Source organism: Ornithodoros turicata, unplaced genomic scaffold (genome assembly GCF_037126465.1).
Source record: "Ornithodoros turicata isolate Travis unplaced genomic scaffold, ASM3712646v1 Chromosome13, whole genome shotgun sequence".
NCBI lineage: Eukaryota > Metazoa > Arthropoda > Arachnida > Ixodida > Argasidae > Ornithodoros > Ornithodoros turicata.
This window is the reverse complement of record NW_026999307.1, coordinates 2,843,998-2,858,504: the sequence shown is the minus strand read 5'-3', so window position 1 is coordinate 2,858,504 and position 14,507 is coordinate 2,843,998. Positions and strand designations below refer to the sequence as shown.

The 14,507-nt window shown below is 54.8% G+C and overlaps 1 protein-coding gene across 1 annotated transcript; it reads right to left on the bottom strand.

Moving 5' to 3' along the window:
* Positions 1-3,416: 3,416 nt before the first annotated feature.
* Positions 3,417-4,301, bottom strand: LOC135372069 (uncharacterized). The gene has a single exon (XM_064605792.1). The coding sequence runs from the start codon at positions 4,299-4,301 to the stop codon at positions 3,417-3,419; it is 885 nt and encodes a 294-aa protein (XP_064461862.1).
* Positions 4,302-14,507: the final 10,206 nt, after the last annotated feature.

Below are 14,507 nucleotides of genomic sequence, written 5' to 3'. Positions count from 1 at the left end.
GACCACAAGAAAGGAGATCGGGACTGCGGTTGGGCCAGCGTGACACCATCAGGTCCTGGCGCAGAGTTCCCGCAAGGAAAGGCCGCATGCACCTCTTCCTCAGAGAAGGGCTTGTTGGGAGCTCTAAATAACGACAACCTGTTCGGTTAGTGGCAAGAGCCCAACTGATGCTTTAATGATTGTGCTCGTGAGATGGTGCCTCGCACCAGTAGCAATGGGGATGAAGGTGCTGCACTGCTACATGGCCCTCCCCTTAGCGAAGCGGTCGACAGTCATGGGCAAGCGGTGGCAAGGGGAAGGGCCCAGCGGACGTGGCGAGGTGAGCGGGTAGTAACTGAGGTGGCGGGCCTGGGAGACGGTGAGCAGGGAAGCTCGACGGGGAAACCACTTCTGAGGTGGTTGCAGAAACCGACGCGGAAGAGGAAGGGGAATCTCCGGGCTCATCCAAGAATGCCGGCTTCAAACGGTCGATGGACACTGTGTCCTGACGGTTTCCGAGCTGAAGCGTAAAGTGCTTCTGATGACACTTCGCTTGATGACACGGAATGGTCCATCATAGGGATGTTGCAGAGGCTTGCGGGTGCCATCATGCCGGACAAATACATGGGTGGCGGACTCAAGAAGTGGGTGCTGGAAGGAGGGTCGTGTGGAAGGTCGCGAAGGTTGAGGGCGAAGTTGGGCCATGGTGTTGCGCAAGCGGTCGACGTAGGAGGTCAGGTCAGCGAGGGGAGGATTGGCTGGAGTCGGGAAAAAGTCACCGGGAATACGGAGCGTGGCGCCGTAAACCATTTCCGCCGGCGTGCAGCCCAAATCTTCTTTAACGGTCGCACGAAGCGACAGGAGCACGAGAGGCAGCACTTCGGTCCAGCACGAACTGCCATTGGCCTTGAGGGCGGTCTTGAGACGACGATGAAGTCGCTCGACCATGCCGTTCGCCGCAGGATGGTAAGCGGTCGTTCGAGCGCGGTGAGAGCCGAGTATGGTGGTAAGGCGGGCGAAGAGGCCGGACTCGAACTGCCTACCGCGGTCGGTCGTTATGGTAGCCGGGACGCCAAATCGGGCGACCCATGTCTGGACGAAGGCTGCAGCTACAGATGAGGCTGTGATGTCAGAAAGCGGGGCGACTTCAGGCCAGCGGGTGAATCTGTCTATGATGGTGAGCAGATAGCGAAAGCCTTGCGAGGGTGGAAGTGGCCCGACGATATCTATGTGAATATGAGCGAAGCGAGCGTCCGGTGCCGGGAACTTTGCAAGCGGAGATGACGTGTGCCGGGATATTTTGGAACGCTGGCACGGCAGACAGAATTGGACCCAGCGCTTGACGTCGCGATGCATGTTGGGCCAGACGTAGCGAGCCGATACCAGCTCATGTGTAGCCCGGACGCCGGGATGGGCCGCGCCGTGGAGTTGGTCGAAAACAGCACGGCGGATCGTTTGCGGGAGAAAAGGGCGGGGAGTGCCGGTAGACACGTCACACCAGACGGTTGACGAAGCTCCAGGCAGCGCGACGTTCCTGAGGTCAAGACGTGTTGGCGAGGAGCGGTAAGAGGCCAACTCGGGATCCTGAAGCTGCAGATCGGCGATGACGTCGAGTGACAAGGCAGGGGTGGTAGCGGCGGCGATGTCTACGCGACTGAGAGCGTCGGCAACGGAGTTTTGTAGACCGGAGAGATGGCGTATATCAGTCGAGAACTCCGACACAAAGGCAAGGTGGCGTTGCTCTCGTGTGGTGTAGTTGGCACCGGACGAACGGAAGGCATAGATGAGGGGTTTATGGTCCGTGAAGATGGTAAAGACACGGCCTTCGACAAAGTCCCGGAAGTGTTTGACGCTGAGGTATACGGCGAGCAGTTCGCGTCCAAACGTACTGTAGCGTGTTTCCGCAGGGCGCAATTTGCGTGAAAAGAAACTGATGGGAGTCCAATCATCCGAGTCGTCAGACATCTTCTGCTGGAGCACGGCGCCCACGGCAGTAGCCGAAGCGTCTACCATCATGCAAGTTGGGGCAGCTGGGCGAGGATGGGCAAGGAGGGTGGCGTTTGCCAAAGCCTCCTTGATTCTGTCGAATGCAGTGATGGAGTCGGCAGTCCAGGCCAGTGGTTGGGACGCTGGAGACTTGGTGGTGAGGAACTGCTCCAATGGGCGAAGGATCTGAGCGCAATGCGGGATGAAGCGGCGGTAAAAATTCGCTAATCCCAGGAATTTGCGGAACTGGCTTAGAGATGTTGGCAGGGGAAACTCGGCGATTGCCTTGACTTTTGATCGGAGTGGTGTGAGGCCATCCGCAGAAATCCTATGACCCAGAAAGTCCAAAGAGGAGACGCCAAATTCGCTCTTGCTGGCGTTAATAATAATTCCGTACTCGGAGAGACGAGAGAAAAGCTTGTGCAGATGGATGATGTGCTCCTCTTCGGAATGACCGGCCACGATGATGTCATCGATGTATGCAAAAACAAATGGCAAACCTCTGGTGACGGAATCTATGAAGCGCTGGAATGATTGGGCGGCATTCCGTAGCCCGAAGGGCATCCGTGGGAATTCAAACAAGCCAAACGGTGTTGTTATGGCTGTTTTTGGGATGTCGGCTTCCGTAACGGGTATCTGGTGGTAAGCGCGCACCAAATCAAGCTTCGAGAAAATCGTCGCGCCGTGAAGGAATGCCGTGAAATCATGGACATGAGGGATGGGATACTGATCGGGGATGGTAACCCGATTAAGCGCTCTATAGTCCCCACATGGCCGCCAGTCACCGGTTTTCTTTGGGACCATGTGGAGAGCAGAGGCCCAGCTGCTTGATGATGGACGAATAATGCCCATTTCCAACATGTGGTCAAATTCGTCCTGCGCAATTTTCAGCTTCTCCGGCGGTAGTCTACGGGGGCGGCAGAAGACGGGAGTACCTTTTGTCTCGATGTGGTGAACCACACTGTGCGGGACAGGCTTCGACCAATCTGGTGGGCGCGTGAGTTGAGGGAACTCCTTGAGGACGGCAAGGTAGGGATTACCGTCAGCTTGGAAGACCGACACGCCCAGAGACTGATGGGACGATCGTATGCCGGAGACAGTGAGGCTGGTGGCAGAGTCAATGAGTCGGTGGTTGCGCATATCGACGAGCAGCTGATGGTGATTAAGAAAGTCTGCGCCGAGAATGGGGTGAGAGACAGCCGCAACCAGGAAGAGCCAACGGAACACACGGCGGAGACCCAGGTTCAATGTGAGGGAGCGTTGACCGTACACGGGGATCTTAGATCCGTTAACAGCGGTGAGGTGGAAGAGAGGTGGCTGTCGGCGTTCGTTTCCGCTCGCTGGCAATACGCTCACCTCCGCGCCGGTGTCCACAAGGAAGCGGCGGGCTGATGTTTTGTCCCGTATATAGAATAGGCGACTGGACCGGGAGGATGGACCATTGGTCGCCATCAATGGCCCGCGGGCGGGTTTCCCTGCTGCCAAGAACATGGTAGTAGGCAATGACGGGCCTCGGCGCCAAACTTGCGATGGTACCAGCAAATCGTCGTCGCCGGGCTTCCGTCGCGGTCTCTGCTATTCGAGCGGCTGGGAGAATAGCGCCGTGGACTCCGACTGAAAGGGCGGCGACGGTAGGGTTGACGAGTTTGCTGCGGTGGAGCGTGTGATGCTGCAATTAGAGAGGCAAGCGCGCGGAACTCGCGGCAAAGCTCTTCTAATTGCGGAGAGCCAGAAGGGCTTGCCGCTGCAGACGGTGTTGGAAGAACGGGGTGTTGTGGTGCAGCGGTGGCGGCGATGGACGGGGTGGCGACCTCAACAACCGCATCTGCGAGCGTAGCCAGCTGGTCGAGTGACATGTTCGCTGCTGTTGCCAGAACCATTTGGACGTTCTGTGGCAGACGTTGTAAAAATAATTCACGGAGAAGAACGTCGTCCATGGTAGCGGAATTGTCGCCAAGCAGCTGCCGCATTCGGCGAAGTAGCTGTGTGGGGCGGCGGTCTCCCAGCTCTTCAGCGGATAGCAGTTGTTGAAGGCGGGGCCGGCTGGAGGAGGTGGTGCGTTGCAGGAGGGCTTGCTTGAGCTGGTCGTAAGGTGTGGTTGGCGAGGGGTTTGCGAGGACGTCGTACACCTCATCGGCCGCAGTTGGGGTGAGGGCGGAGGTGACGTGGTAAAATTTCGTCAGTTGTGATGTTACGCCAGCGAGATGAAATTGCGCCTCCGCTTGGATAAACCACACGGCCGGGTTGCGGTCAAAAAATTGTGGTAACTTGACAGCCACTGCAGATAAGGATGGGTTCGATGGAGGCGGCGGGTGGGCTTGACGGTAGACAGACATGGCGGTTAAGGACGATGTTCGATCCTTACGTTCGACGTTCGGGTCACCAATGTTGGGAGCTCTAAATAACGACAACCTGTTCGGTTAGTGGCAAGAGCCCAACTGATGCTTTAATGATTGTGCTCGTGAGATGGTGCCTCGCACCAGTAGCGATGGGGATGAAGGTGCTGCACTGCTACAGGCCCAACAATTTCAGAGGCCACAGCCTGCGGAGCAGCCTCCTCAGGTTCAGTGAGGTCAGGCTCACCCGGAACCATAATCTTCGTCCAGAAGTCAAGGAACTTGACAGGATCCCCAGGTGGTTCCTTTGAAGGGCCATCCAACACCAGGCGAGCACAGGCACGACGACTCTTCCGGTAGAGATCCTGCGTCTTCGTGTATTCCATCTGACGACGCCTTCGGCGTCTTGTACTCATAGTTCGGTGACGCCCAGGAGGTCCACCTGCGCGTATGGGTCGTGGAGATAAGAGGTCGAGAAGGAACCTCTCCAGCTGAGGGAGGAAGGCCGCTGACTCCACCGCTAGGTCTACGGTGACCCGGAGAGAGGCCTGACGGGGATCGACCCCCAGTTTGGACATGTAGTTCACCAAGAATGACTGGAGGCACCCAAGAGGAGTAGGAGATCCCTGGCTTGGCGTCAGATCGTAGGACAACTCCGCCAAGGCACCAGGATCACTGGCAGTAACAGTTGGTTAGTTACGGCGGACACCACAGGCGAGGAGACACCCTCAGCAGCAGTTGAGGAGGCATGGCCGGACGACATCGGCCCAGCGAAGGTAGAGGCACCCAGAGAGGCAGATGTAGATGCCGATCCAGTTGACACAGCGGGGGCAGGAGATCCCGGGAGATCAGCACCCGGAGAAGATGCAGCAGGAGCCGTCGGGCTAGGAGATGTAGGTGACCGGAGATCAGCTCCAAGAGACGGCGCAGGATCCAAAGGCTACCTTACTGAAGTGGAAGCGGTGGCGTCCTGAGATGCCAACACCGAAGAGCCTCGCGAAGTCGTGGCAAGGAGCAGACCCAACTGTGAGTGTGGCGAGGGCTGCTGCAACCCGCGCACGGTGTTCACTGGTGCGCCGAATACCCTTAATTCCCTCAAGAGTGCGTTGAGGAAAGGCATCCAGGAGACCCATATTCATGAACCGATGCCCCGTAGGGGACAGTTCCGCCTCCCTGAAAGCAAGCAGCTGCCGTTCTTCCTCGCTCCAGCGCGGTCGCAGCCTAGAAGTCACCACGGCCTGATCGGCCTCAGCAGGATGGGTCCGACGCATGTGCTGGCCTAACCCTTGAGCTGCCCTAAAAACTCTCAAGCAGTCCCGGATCGAACACTGGTGCACCCCTCCCGGAGGACACGTATGAATTGATGTTGTTTGTGCCGCTATATCTGGTACTGGCGCAGAAGCAGACGATGTACCGGGCACCACCAGATCGGTCCCTGGGTGCATCCAATTATGGCGGGCTCTAAGACCATGAACCGACATTCATTGTCTGCCACACAAAGGGCAGGTCACTGAAGCAGTCACTGTGGTAGACACTGAAGAAGTCACGGGAGTAATGTTAGGTTACTGGGATGTGGGGCGGAGATCTTCCGCCTGAGGCAGCCCCTGAGGAGTAGAAACAACATCTGGATCGGCTTGATCCATCCCTGGACCGGAGTCTACTTGAACCCGTCCTGTATGAGCCAGACGCACATGTTGCGCGAGACCACGCTCGGTCCTAAAGAACCTACCACACTCGGTGCAAGGCACCATAATGGCTCCAACCCACAACCAGCTGGCTGTTGGACTCTCTACTGCGACGGTGGCGGGGCAAGAAACAGTGATTGCGTACACGCCAACAGGGGAGCACCGAAGAGCAGACCACGGTGCAAAGAACGTCACCACCAAAACCTGAACCGACTTTAGCCACCTGATACGCAAGGTAACAGGCCCCGGGGGACACCACGTGGAGGTATCGGTCAGGATTTGGCCACCCTAAAGCAGATTATTCTTGCTTCCGCCTATCAATCGTTTTTCAATGGATTGTATTACAGAAACATGGTGGGAATGAAACGTGGTCGTCCTTTGTGTCAATGAGCTAGGAGAATTGTTCATTGACGAACTGCAACAACAACATTTCTCCACTATCGCAGGAGTCGAGTAACATTCAGGGGCCCTAGTATACATCTCTAACTACATGTACATTTACAAATGTGACTGCTCATACAATTCTAGCTCGGATCTTGCTTCAAGTCTTGGTCTTCAGACTTCACCGAGACACGCCATTGTGGTGGCGCGTCGCGACCATCTCCAGGCCGCCAGCGTACCGTACAGCGTCTTGATTGAAGCTGTGGTAACATCTCTCGTCGTCAACCCTAAGTGAAGCAGGTCTCTAGCTGAATCATGAGACCATACTCATCGGTAGTTGAAGGTGGCTGAGGTGAAAACCACTTCTCTCGATGAACCAGTTCGCAGAAGTTCACAGATCTCGGGCGTGTTATACTTCTGAGCCTTGCTCTGGTGTTCGAGATCCAAGGGACGGGCATATCCTACAGTCTGAGCATGGATGATCACAATTGCATCGTCCTTTGTGGGAACAATGTCCGGCTTGACCAATGCCCTCGATGTCCTGAGGATCTTCTCTCTCTGGATAAACCATCCACGTTGTCTCAGACGAGAAGCAACAAATATAACCACCTTATCATGACGCCGGGTCCTCATACCACTCGTGGCCCCGCAATGTTGTACGATATGGGTTAGGGTTTCGACTGCCCGGCAGCCTACGGCACAAGTCTTCACTTCTAGCGGTCGCCCTCTTGACCTCCTCGCACCAGTGGGTAGCGCATTTATCCTGAGTTTTATTGCGTCAACGAAATCGCGGCCCCTAAGGAGTCTCGTTCCGTTGCCCACCCATTAGTGAGCATAGGGGGCATTCCCACATTCCCGAAGGCCACCACCATTGAGCGTAGCATGCAAGGTCTGTGCCCAATAGGCCGAATAGTCCTGAGATGAAGATAGCAGGGCTCCGTCGAAGGTTGCTGCGATTCTAGCCCATTCTAAGTTACCTGGTAGCCCCGAGTTGTTGTGGCAGCCACACAGGCAGAGAAGGAAGAAGTTGCCATCCTAGATGGCAACCAACGTAGCCGTGGTATCGATGATCGAAGGGAGGGTATGCCCAACCCGGAGGGTATGGACGCGTAGAAAAACGCTGTAAGGCAATCAAGCTGCAGATGTAGCCAAAGACGAAGTGCCCCCCCCCCCCCCGTATAAGGGCATCAGCCTCCTTCAAAACTCTCAGAGTAGTTTTTCCCAACACAAGACGGTGCTGAGACAGCGCCAACGTCACGGACTCCAATATCACCAGCCACTGATGCGGTCTCAGCGGCGCCCTTGACAGTTTACCAATATTGTTACGTAGTTCCTTCAGTATGACAGGGCGACCTCTCCCCTCAGGTGTAAAGGGGATGCCCTGATAATTCCATATGGCTGTAGTCGAGAGTGCCGGTATGGCATTGGAGGCGACCGCGAATTCCAGGGGGACCACCTTGGTCTTCTTTTCGTGTCCAGATGCAACAATAGATAGTGAAGCACATTTTGCAGGGTTGAATAACATGCCTCGAGGCTGAAGATAGGATACGGCCACGTCAAGGAGCTCTTGTAGTCCAGCTGGGATAGAAGCCAGCAATACGAGGTCATCACCAAATGAGACGGCACTTACAGTGACACACCACCCAGCCCGGCCCCAATGTGACCTGGTAATGATCGTAGAAGGCCGTCCATCACACAGTTAAAGAGAAGTGGGCTAAGAGGATCACCCTGTCTAACTCCTTGGGTTACTGTGAAATTCCTCATAAAGCCACCTGCTGGCAATATCACTGTCGTCTCAGTGTAAAGGCGCTCCAAATATGCAATAAGGGGTACTGGTAGACCCAACTGACGTCCTGCAGCCATAACTGCTCCAAAAGTGACGGAATCAAATGCTTTGCGTATGTCTAACACAGCCAGATACAATGAGCGGCTGCAGCGTTTACTTTCCGCCAGCAAAGCTGATAATACGCGAACATTGTCGGCACAACCGTGAACGGGCCGAAAACCCCTCTGCCTCTCATCCAGGGATAACGTCGTAGAGAGCCTTTTGGCCAAACCTTTTGAGTAAAACTATATTGAAGATTACGCTAAGTAACCTTGGGTGCATCTTCTTGAAGTCCTGCAGCAGAACTCCATCGGGACCAGAAGCAGACATAGATCTTGGCATAGCTGATTTAATCTCCTTTTCCGTGATTGGACTAACTAAACTCCAATGAGCTTCAGGTGTTTCCTGCGTTCTGGTTGGATCATTTCCTCCTGGCTCATTCAAGTCCACCGGGCTAGATGCCATAATCGCCTCCCAAAAATCCAAAAAGGCGACAGGTACCCCAACTTCAGTGGGTAAAGTACCATCGAGGATCTCTCGTGCACACTGGTCCCAGGAGCGCCGATAAAGATCCTGTACCTTCGCGAATTCGGCGCGACGTCGAAGTCTCTTGCTGAGGGGCAGATACTCCTGTGGCCTTTTTCCAGGTGGTCTCCAGGGCCTAGAGCTTGGACAGAGCTCATGCAAAAATGCCGCTAGTCGAGGCAAAACACCCCTTCCCTCACACGCGTCCAATGCAATGCCAATAAGCGTGGTATGTCGGGGACTACGATCCAATCTTCCAGCTTGTTCTCGAATATATTGTGAGGTCATCTCTAGACTTTGTCTCATCCATTATTAAGCAGATTATTCTTACTCCCTCCTATCTCTCGTTTTTCAATGGGTTGTATTACAGAAACATGGTGGGAATGATACGTGGTCGTCGTTTGTGTCAATAACGTTCCGAAAGCAGATTATTCTTACTTCCGCCTATCACTCGTTTTTTAATGGATTGTATTGCAGAAACATGGTGGGAATGATACGTGGTCGTCGTTTGTATCAATAAGCTACCGAAAGCAGATTATTCTTACTCCCGCCTATCACTCGTTTTTTAATGGATTGTATTGCAGAAATATGGTGGAAATGGTACGTGGTCGTCGTTTGTGTCAATGAGCTATTTTTTTTTAAATTCTGTCTTAACATGGGAAGACATACCCAGAAAAACCTACCCCCAAAAAGAAATTACAAACGGGGTAAAGACACCGCGTGCCGAAGGGGCCCGCACCTGCTTCACCGGTGGGGGACCACCGTGGTCATTCGTCCAAAGACCTTATAACACCTAGTGCTCCCCTGGAGCGACATAATCGAAATCATACAAATATCTCTTGTAGTCAATCCCACGTCTAGGAGCATATCCGCACTTGCACGGGCCCAGATTCCCCGAAAAGATAAGGTTACACTGGAGACTTCGGTGTTGGGCCGTCACCACGCACATGGTCGAAGATGTCGGGTCTGCTATATTTAAGGACCTTATGTCCGTGGGCTAGTTCAAGGGCGATGCCCGTGCCCACTACTTGGGCATCGATCATAAGAGTCCGGTCGGTCCTCTTCGCCACGATGTCAGGTTTTAAAGTACCCTCGGCCACTCGGATGACAGGTTCTACAGTTGTATGCCACCCTAGCTCCTGCAGCCTCTTGTTGACGTAGCGGACAATGGTGTCATGGTGCCGCGTCCGCGCTCCATGTGTCCTGTGGCAGGTCTGTAATATGTGGGAGAGGGTTTCCTGTGACTGGCAGCCCGCGCGGCACTGTTTCTCTGAGTCGACTCCTCTACCAGATCTGGTTCGACAGGGCAGGGCGTTTAGCGTACTTTAACAGCGTCTATAAACTGTCTGCCTTGCATCACCCTGGTACCCTCCGCGATCCAAGAATGCGCGAAGGCAACAAGGGAAGCGTCTGCTAACGCCTTTCCGTCATTCGTCTGGTATAGGCGGCGGCACCAATACTTCTTCGTTGCCGTGGCCGAGCGGAGAAGGCAACCCTCCATCGTTGACGCATCTTCGGCCCTCTTTAGGGCTTTCTTCATGTGAGTCGTAGATGTGGCTTCCCTTACCACGGGATGTGACGAATCGCGGAGTCCCAAGATTCTCGCGCGTTGAAGGGTAGGGATGCTGATCCGTAGGGAAGGGATTCCCAGGCCGCCGCCCGCCACTGGCGCGTGGAAAAAAGCCACGGGGACATCATGTGGAAGCTTTATCCAGCGGCGGACGGCGGCCCTGATGTTAACGTCAAGTCGCTCCAGAAGTTCGCGGGACCAATATCCCAGCACCAGCCGGTGGTACAGTCTCGGTAGCAGGTAGTAGCGCAAAAATAACCAAGCGCTGCTGGGGCTTTAGCGGAGACCTCTGGACACGTTGGAGCAGGTTTGATAACTCCTGGGTCGGGGGTGCTGGACGACCTGCCAGGGTAAACGTGACTCCCAGATACTTCCATGTGAAATCTGGTCGTGCAGCTGTCACGCTCTGGCCTGCCACTTTGAATATAGCCGCGGAATCCACTTTCATCTTCTTCTCTTTTCCAGCATATACCATGGCCACAGTGAATGTCTTCGTGGGGTTGATGGTCAGGCCCCGCGCCGCTAGGTGGTAGCTTCCTGAAGACGATACTGAAGCCCGACATGGGAGGACGCGACCAGGATGAGGTCGTTGGCGAAGGCTATCGCATCCAACGTCGACTCCCCCACCCTGAACCCAGTGCCGTCGCCGCCCTTCTTGAGGAATCCATCTAACACCAAATTAAAGAGTAACGGCGAGAGGGGGTCTCCCTGTCGGTCTCCTGTTGTTGGTTGTACAAGTCGTGTAGAAGCTTCAATCCGCAGCAGCGTGGGGGCATCTCTGTAGAGGTCTCTTATGTATGCGACGAAGTCCGGAGACAAACCTGCTTCAGTTGCCGCCATGAAAATTGCTTCTCTGGTGACCCTGTCGAAAGCCTTGGCCAGGTCAGTTACGGCCAAGAACAAGGATTTCCCCGTCGACTTTGCCTCCGTTATGATGGTCCTAAGCAGGGCAACATTTTCGGCACAGCCGTCTACTGGAATAAATGCCCGCTGCCGAAAGTCGAGGTTGAGATGTAAGGATAGTCTTCGGGCGAGGATACGATGGTACAGTCTTAGAATGACCGAGGTGATGGTGATCGGTCTATAGTCGGTGGGCAAGGTAGCATCAGCCTTCTTGGGGACGAATGTTGTCCTCGCGTTCCTTAAATAGGTAGGAACTCCGCCCACGACTATCAGAAGATTCAATAAGACACGGAGCACGGTCATTGGCACCGCCCGTAGACTCCTGGCCGTAAAGTTGTCCGGGCCAGGGGCTGAGTTGAGTGACGGCATGTTAGTCTTGATCTCCTGCGCCGTGATTAGGTATAGAGGGTGGAAGGTCGGGGCTCCAGGAGCACGGGTGACTTCAGGGGGCGAAGATGGCACACTTGCCATTGTGTCCTCCCAGACGTCCACGAACGCCCGCTCGTCCTCGACTGCAGCTCTCGCGTAACCATCGAGGATCGAGCGGGCGCAATCCGACTGACGACGACTAAAAAGATTTCGGATGCGTGAAAACTCTAATCTCTTCATTTTCCTCCGGCTCAATTGACGCTGTGGTCGTTGCTGATGGGCGGCCACTCTGGAAACAAAGGAGGAAAAAGAAAGGAGGATATTCTTAGGAATTCTCTGGACAGGAGATTATTCTTACACCCGCCTATATCTAGTTTTTCAATGGATTGTATTGCAGAAATATGGTGGGAATGATACGTGGTCGTCGTTTGTGTCAATGAGCTATTTTTTTAATAGTTCTGTCTTAATACGTGAAGACATACACACACAACTCGCCCCCCAAAATAAATGACAGACAGGGGGCAATGACACCGCGTGCCTAGGGGGCCCGCACGTCATTCACCGATGGGGAACCACCGAGGTCATCCGTCCAAAAACTTTGTAACAGCGGACGCTCCCATGGAGGGACATAACAGATATCAGCGAAATGTCTTTTTTGGTGAGTCCCATTTCTAACAAAGTGTCTGCGCTGGCACGAGCCCATATCCCTCGAAACGATAAAGTTACACTGGAAACCACAGGGTCGGGACCGGTGCCGCGCACATGGTTGATGATTTCAAGTCGGCTGTACTTTAGGACTTTATGTCCGTGGGCTAACTCAAGGGCGATACCGGTACCCACGACTTGAGCGTCCAGGACATAGGTCTGGTCCGCCTTCTTGGCAACGATGTCCGGCTTAAGAGTGCCTTCGCTCACTCGGATGATTGGCTCCAGAGTAGTCTCCCAACCAGTCTCGCTGAGCCTCTTCACAACGTACTTCATGTTGCCATCGTGACGCCTCGTCTGTGTGTCCTATGGCACGTCTGTAATAATTGGGCTAGAGTCTCATGGGACTGGCAGCCCGCGCGGCACTGCTTCTCCGATTCCACTCCACGACCCGATCTCGTACGATAGGGCAGGGCGTTCACACGTACTTTGAGGGCATCAATGAACTGCCTACCCTGCAGCACACGGGTACCCTCCGCTATCCACGAATGCGCGAAGGGGACCAGTGAGGCGTCCGCGAGTACCCTCCCGTCGTTGGTCTGGTAGAGTCGTCCGCACCAGTACTTCTTTACCGCCGCGGCAGATCGAAGAAGACGCCCTTCGAAAGTGGAGGCGTCCACGGCCTTCTTCAAGGCTGTCTTCATACATGTAGTAGACATAGCCTCCCTAACGACGGGATGGGAGGAGTCACGGGCTCAAGATCCTGACACGCTGTTGAGTAGGGATAGTGGTGCGAAGGGACGGGATTCCAAGGCCTCCGCCCGCCACTGGCGCGTGGAAAAAAGCCACAGGAGTGTCGTGGGGAAGTTTTAACCAGCGACTAACGGCGGCTCTGACGTTAACGTCCAATCTCTCCAACAGCTCCCTCGACCAGTATCCAAGGACCAGGCGATGGTATATTCTTGGCAACAAGTAATAACGTAAAATAACGAGACGTTGCTGGGGCTTGAGAGGTGCCTTCTGCACACGATGAAGTAGGGTGGAGACTTCCTGTGTCGGGGGTATCGGCCGGCCTGCCAAGGTGAAAGATACGCCCAAGTACTTCCATGAAAAATCGCGACCTGTCGCGGTCACGCTTCGTCCTGCGACCGTGAATGTGGCCGCCGAGTCTACTTTCATCTTTTTGTCTCTGCCAGAATACTTCATGGCAACCGTAAAGGTTTTGGCAGGATTTATTTGTAGCCCTCTTGCGGCAAGGTAGGCGGCGGCCTCATCTAGTCGGTACTGTAACCCGACGGGGGAGGACGCGACGAGGATGAGATCGTCTGCAAATGCCATAGAGTCCAGCGTCGACTTCCCCACTCCAAATCCAGTGCCGCCACCGCCCTGCTTGAGAAAGCCGTCGAGAACCAAGTTGAAGAGTATTGGGGAGAGCGGGTCTCCCTGCCGCACTCCTGTTGTTGGCTGTACTATCCGTGAGGAGGCGCCGATCCTCAGCATCATAGGGGCATCACGGTAGAAGTCCCTCACGTAGTCGACAAAGTCCGGCGACAGCCCCGCTTCCCTCGCCGCCATGAAGATAGCATCCCTGGTGACCTTATCGAATGCCTTTGCTAGGTCAGCCACAGCGAGGAACAGGGACTTCCCGGCGGACTTCGCTTCCGTGATAAATGTCCTAAGGAGGGTGACGTTTTCGGCGCATCCATCCACCTGGATAAAGGCTCGCTGCCGGAAGTCCAGGTCAAGGTGAGTAGACAGCCTCCGCGCTATGATGCGATGGTACAACCTCAAGAGGACCGACGTGATGGTGATCGGTCGAAAATCAGTGGGCAGGGTTGCGTCAGCTTTTTTGGGGACAAAAGTCGTCCGCGCATTCCTCAAACAAGTCTGTACTCTGCCCACGATCATGAGCAAATTTAGCAGGATCCGGAGCACTGCCATAGGGACGACACGAAGATTCCTCGCCGTGAAGTTGTCGAGACCTGGCGCAGAATTAATGGACGGCATGTTAGCCTTGATCTCTTGTGCCGTTATCACGTAGAAAGGATAGAAAGTCGGAGCCCTGGATGCACCAGTGCCCTCAGGAGCTGACGGAGGTGTACTGGTCATGGTGTCTTCCCAGGCATCAAGAAATGCTCGCTCGTCCTCGACTGCAGCTTTCGCGTAATCATCGAGGATCGAGCGGGCGCAATCAGACTGGCGATGTTAGAAGAGATCCTGTGTACGTGCAAATTCGATCCGCTTCGTTTTCCTGCGGCTAAGTAGGCGCTGCGGTCGTTGCTGAGGGATGGGCGCCGCGGCAT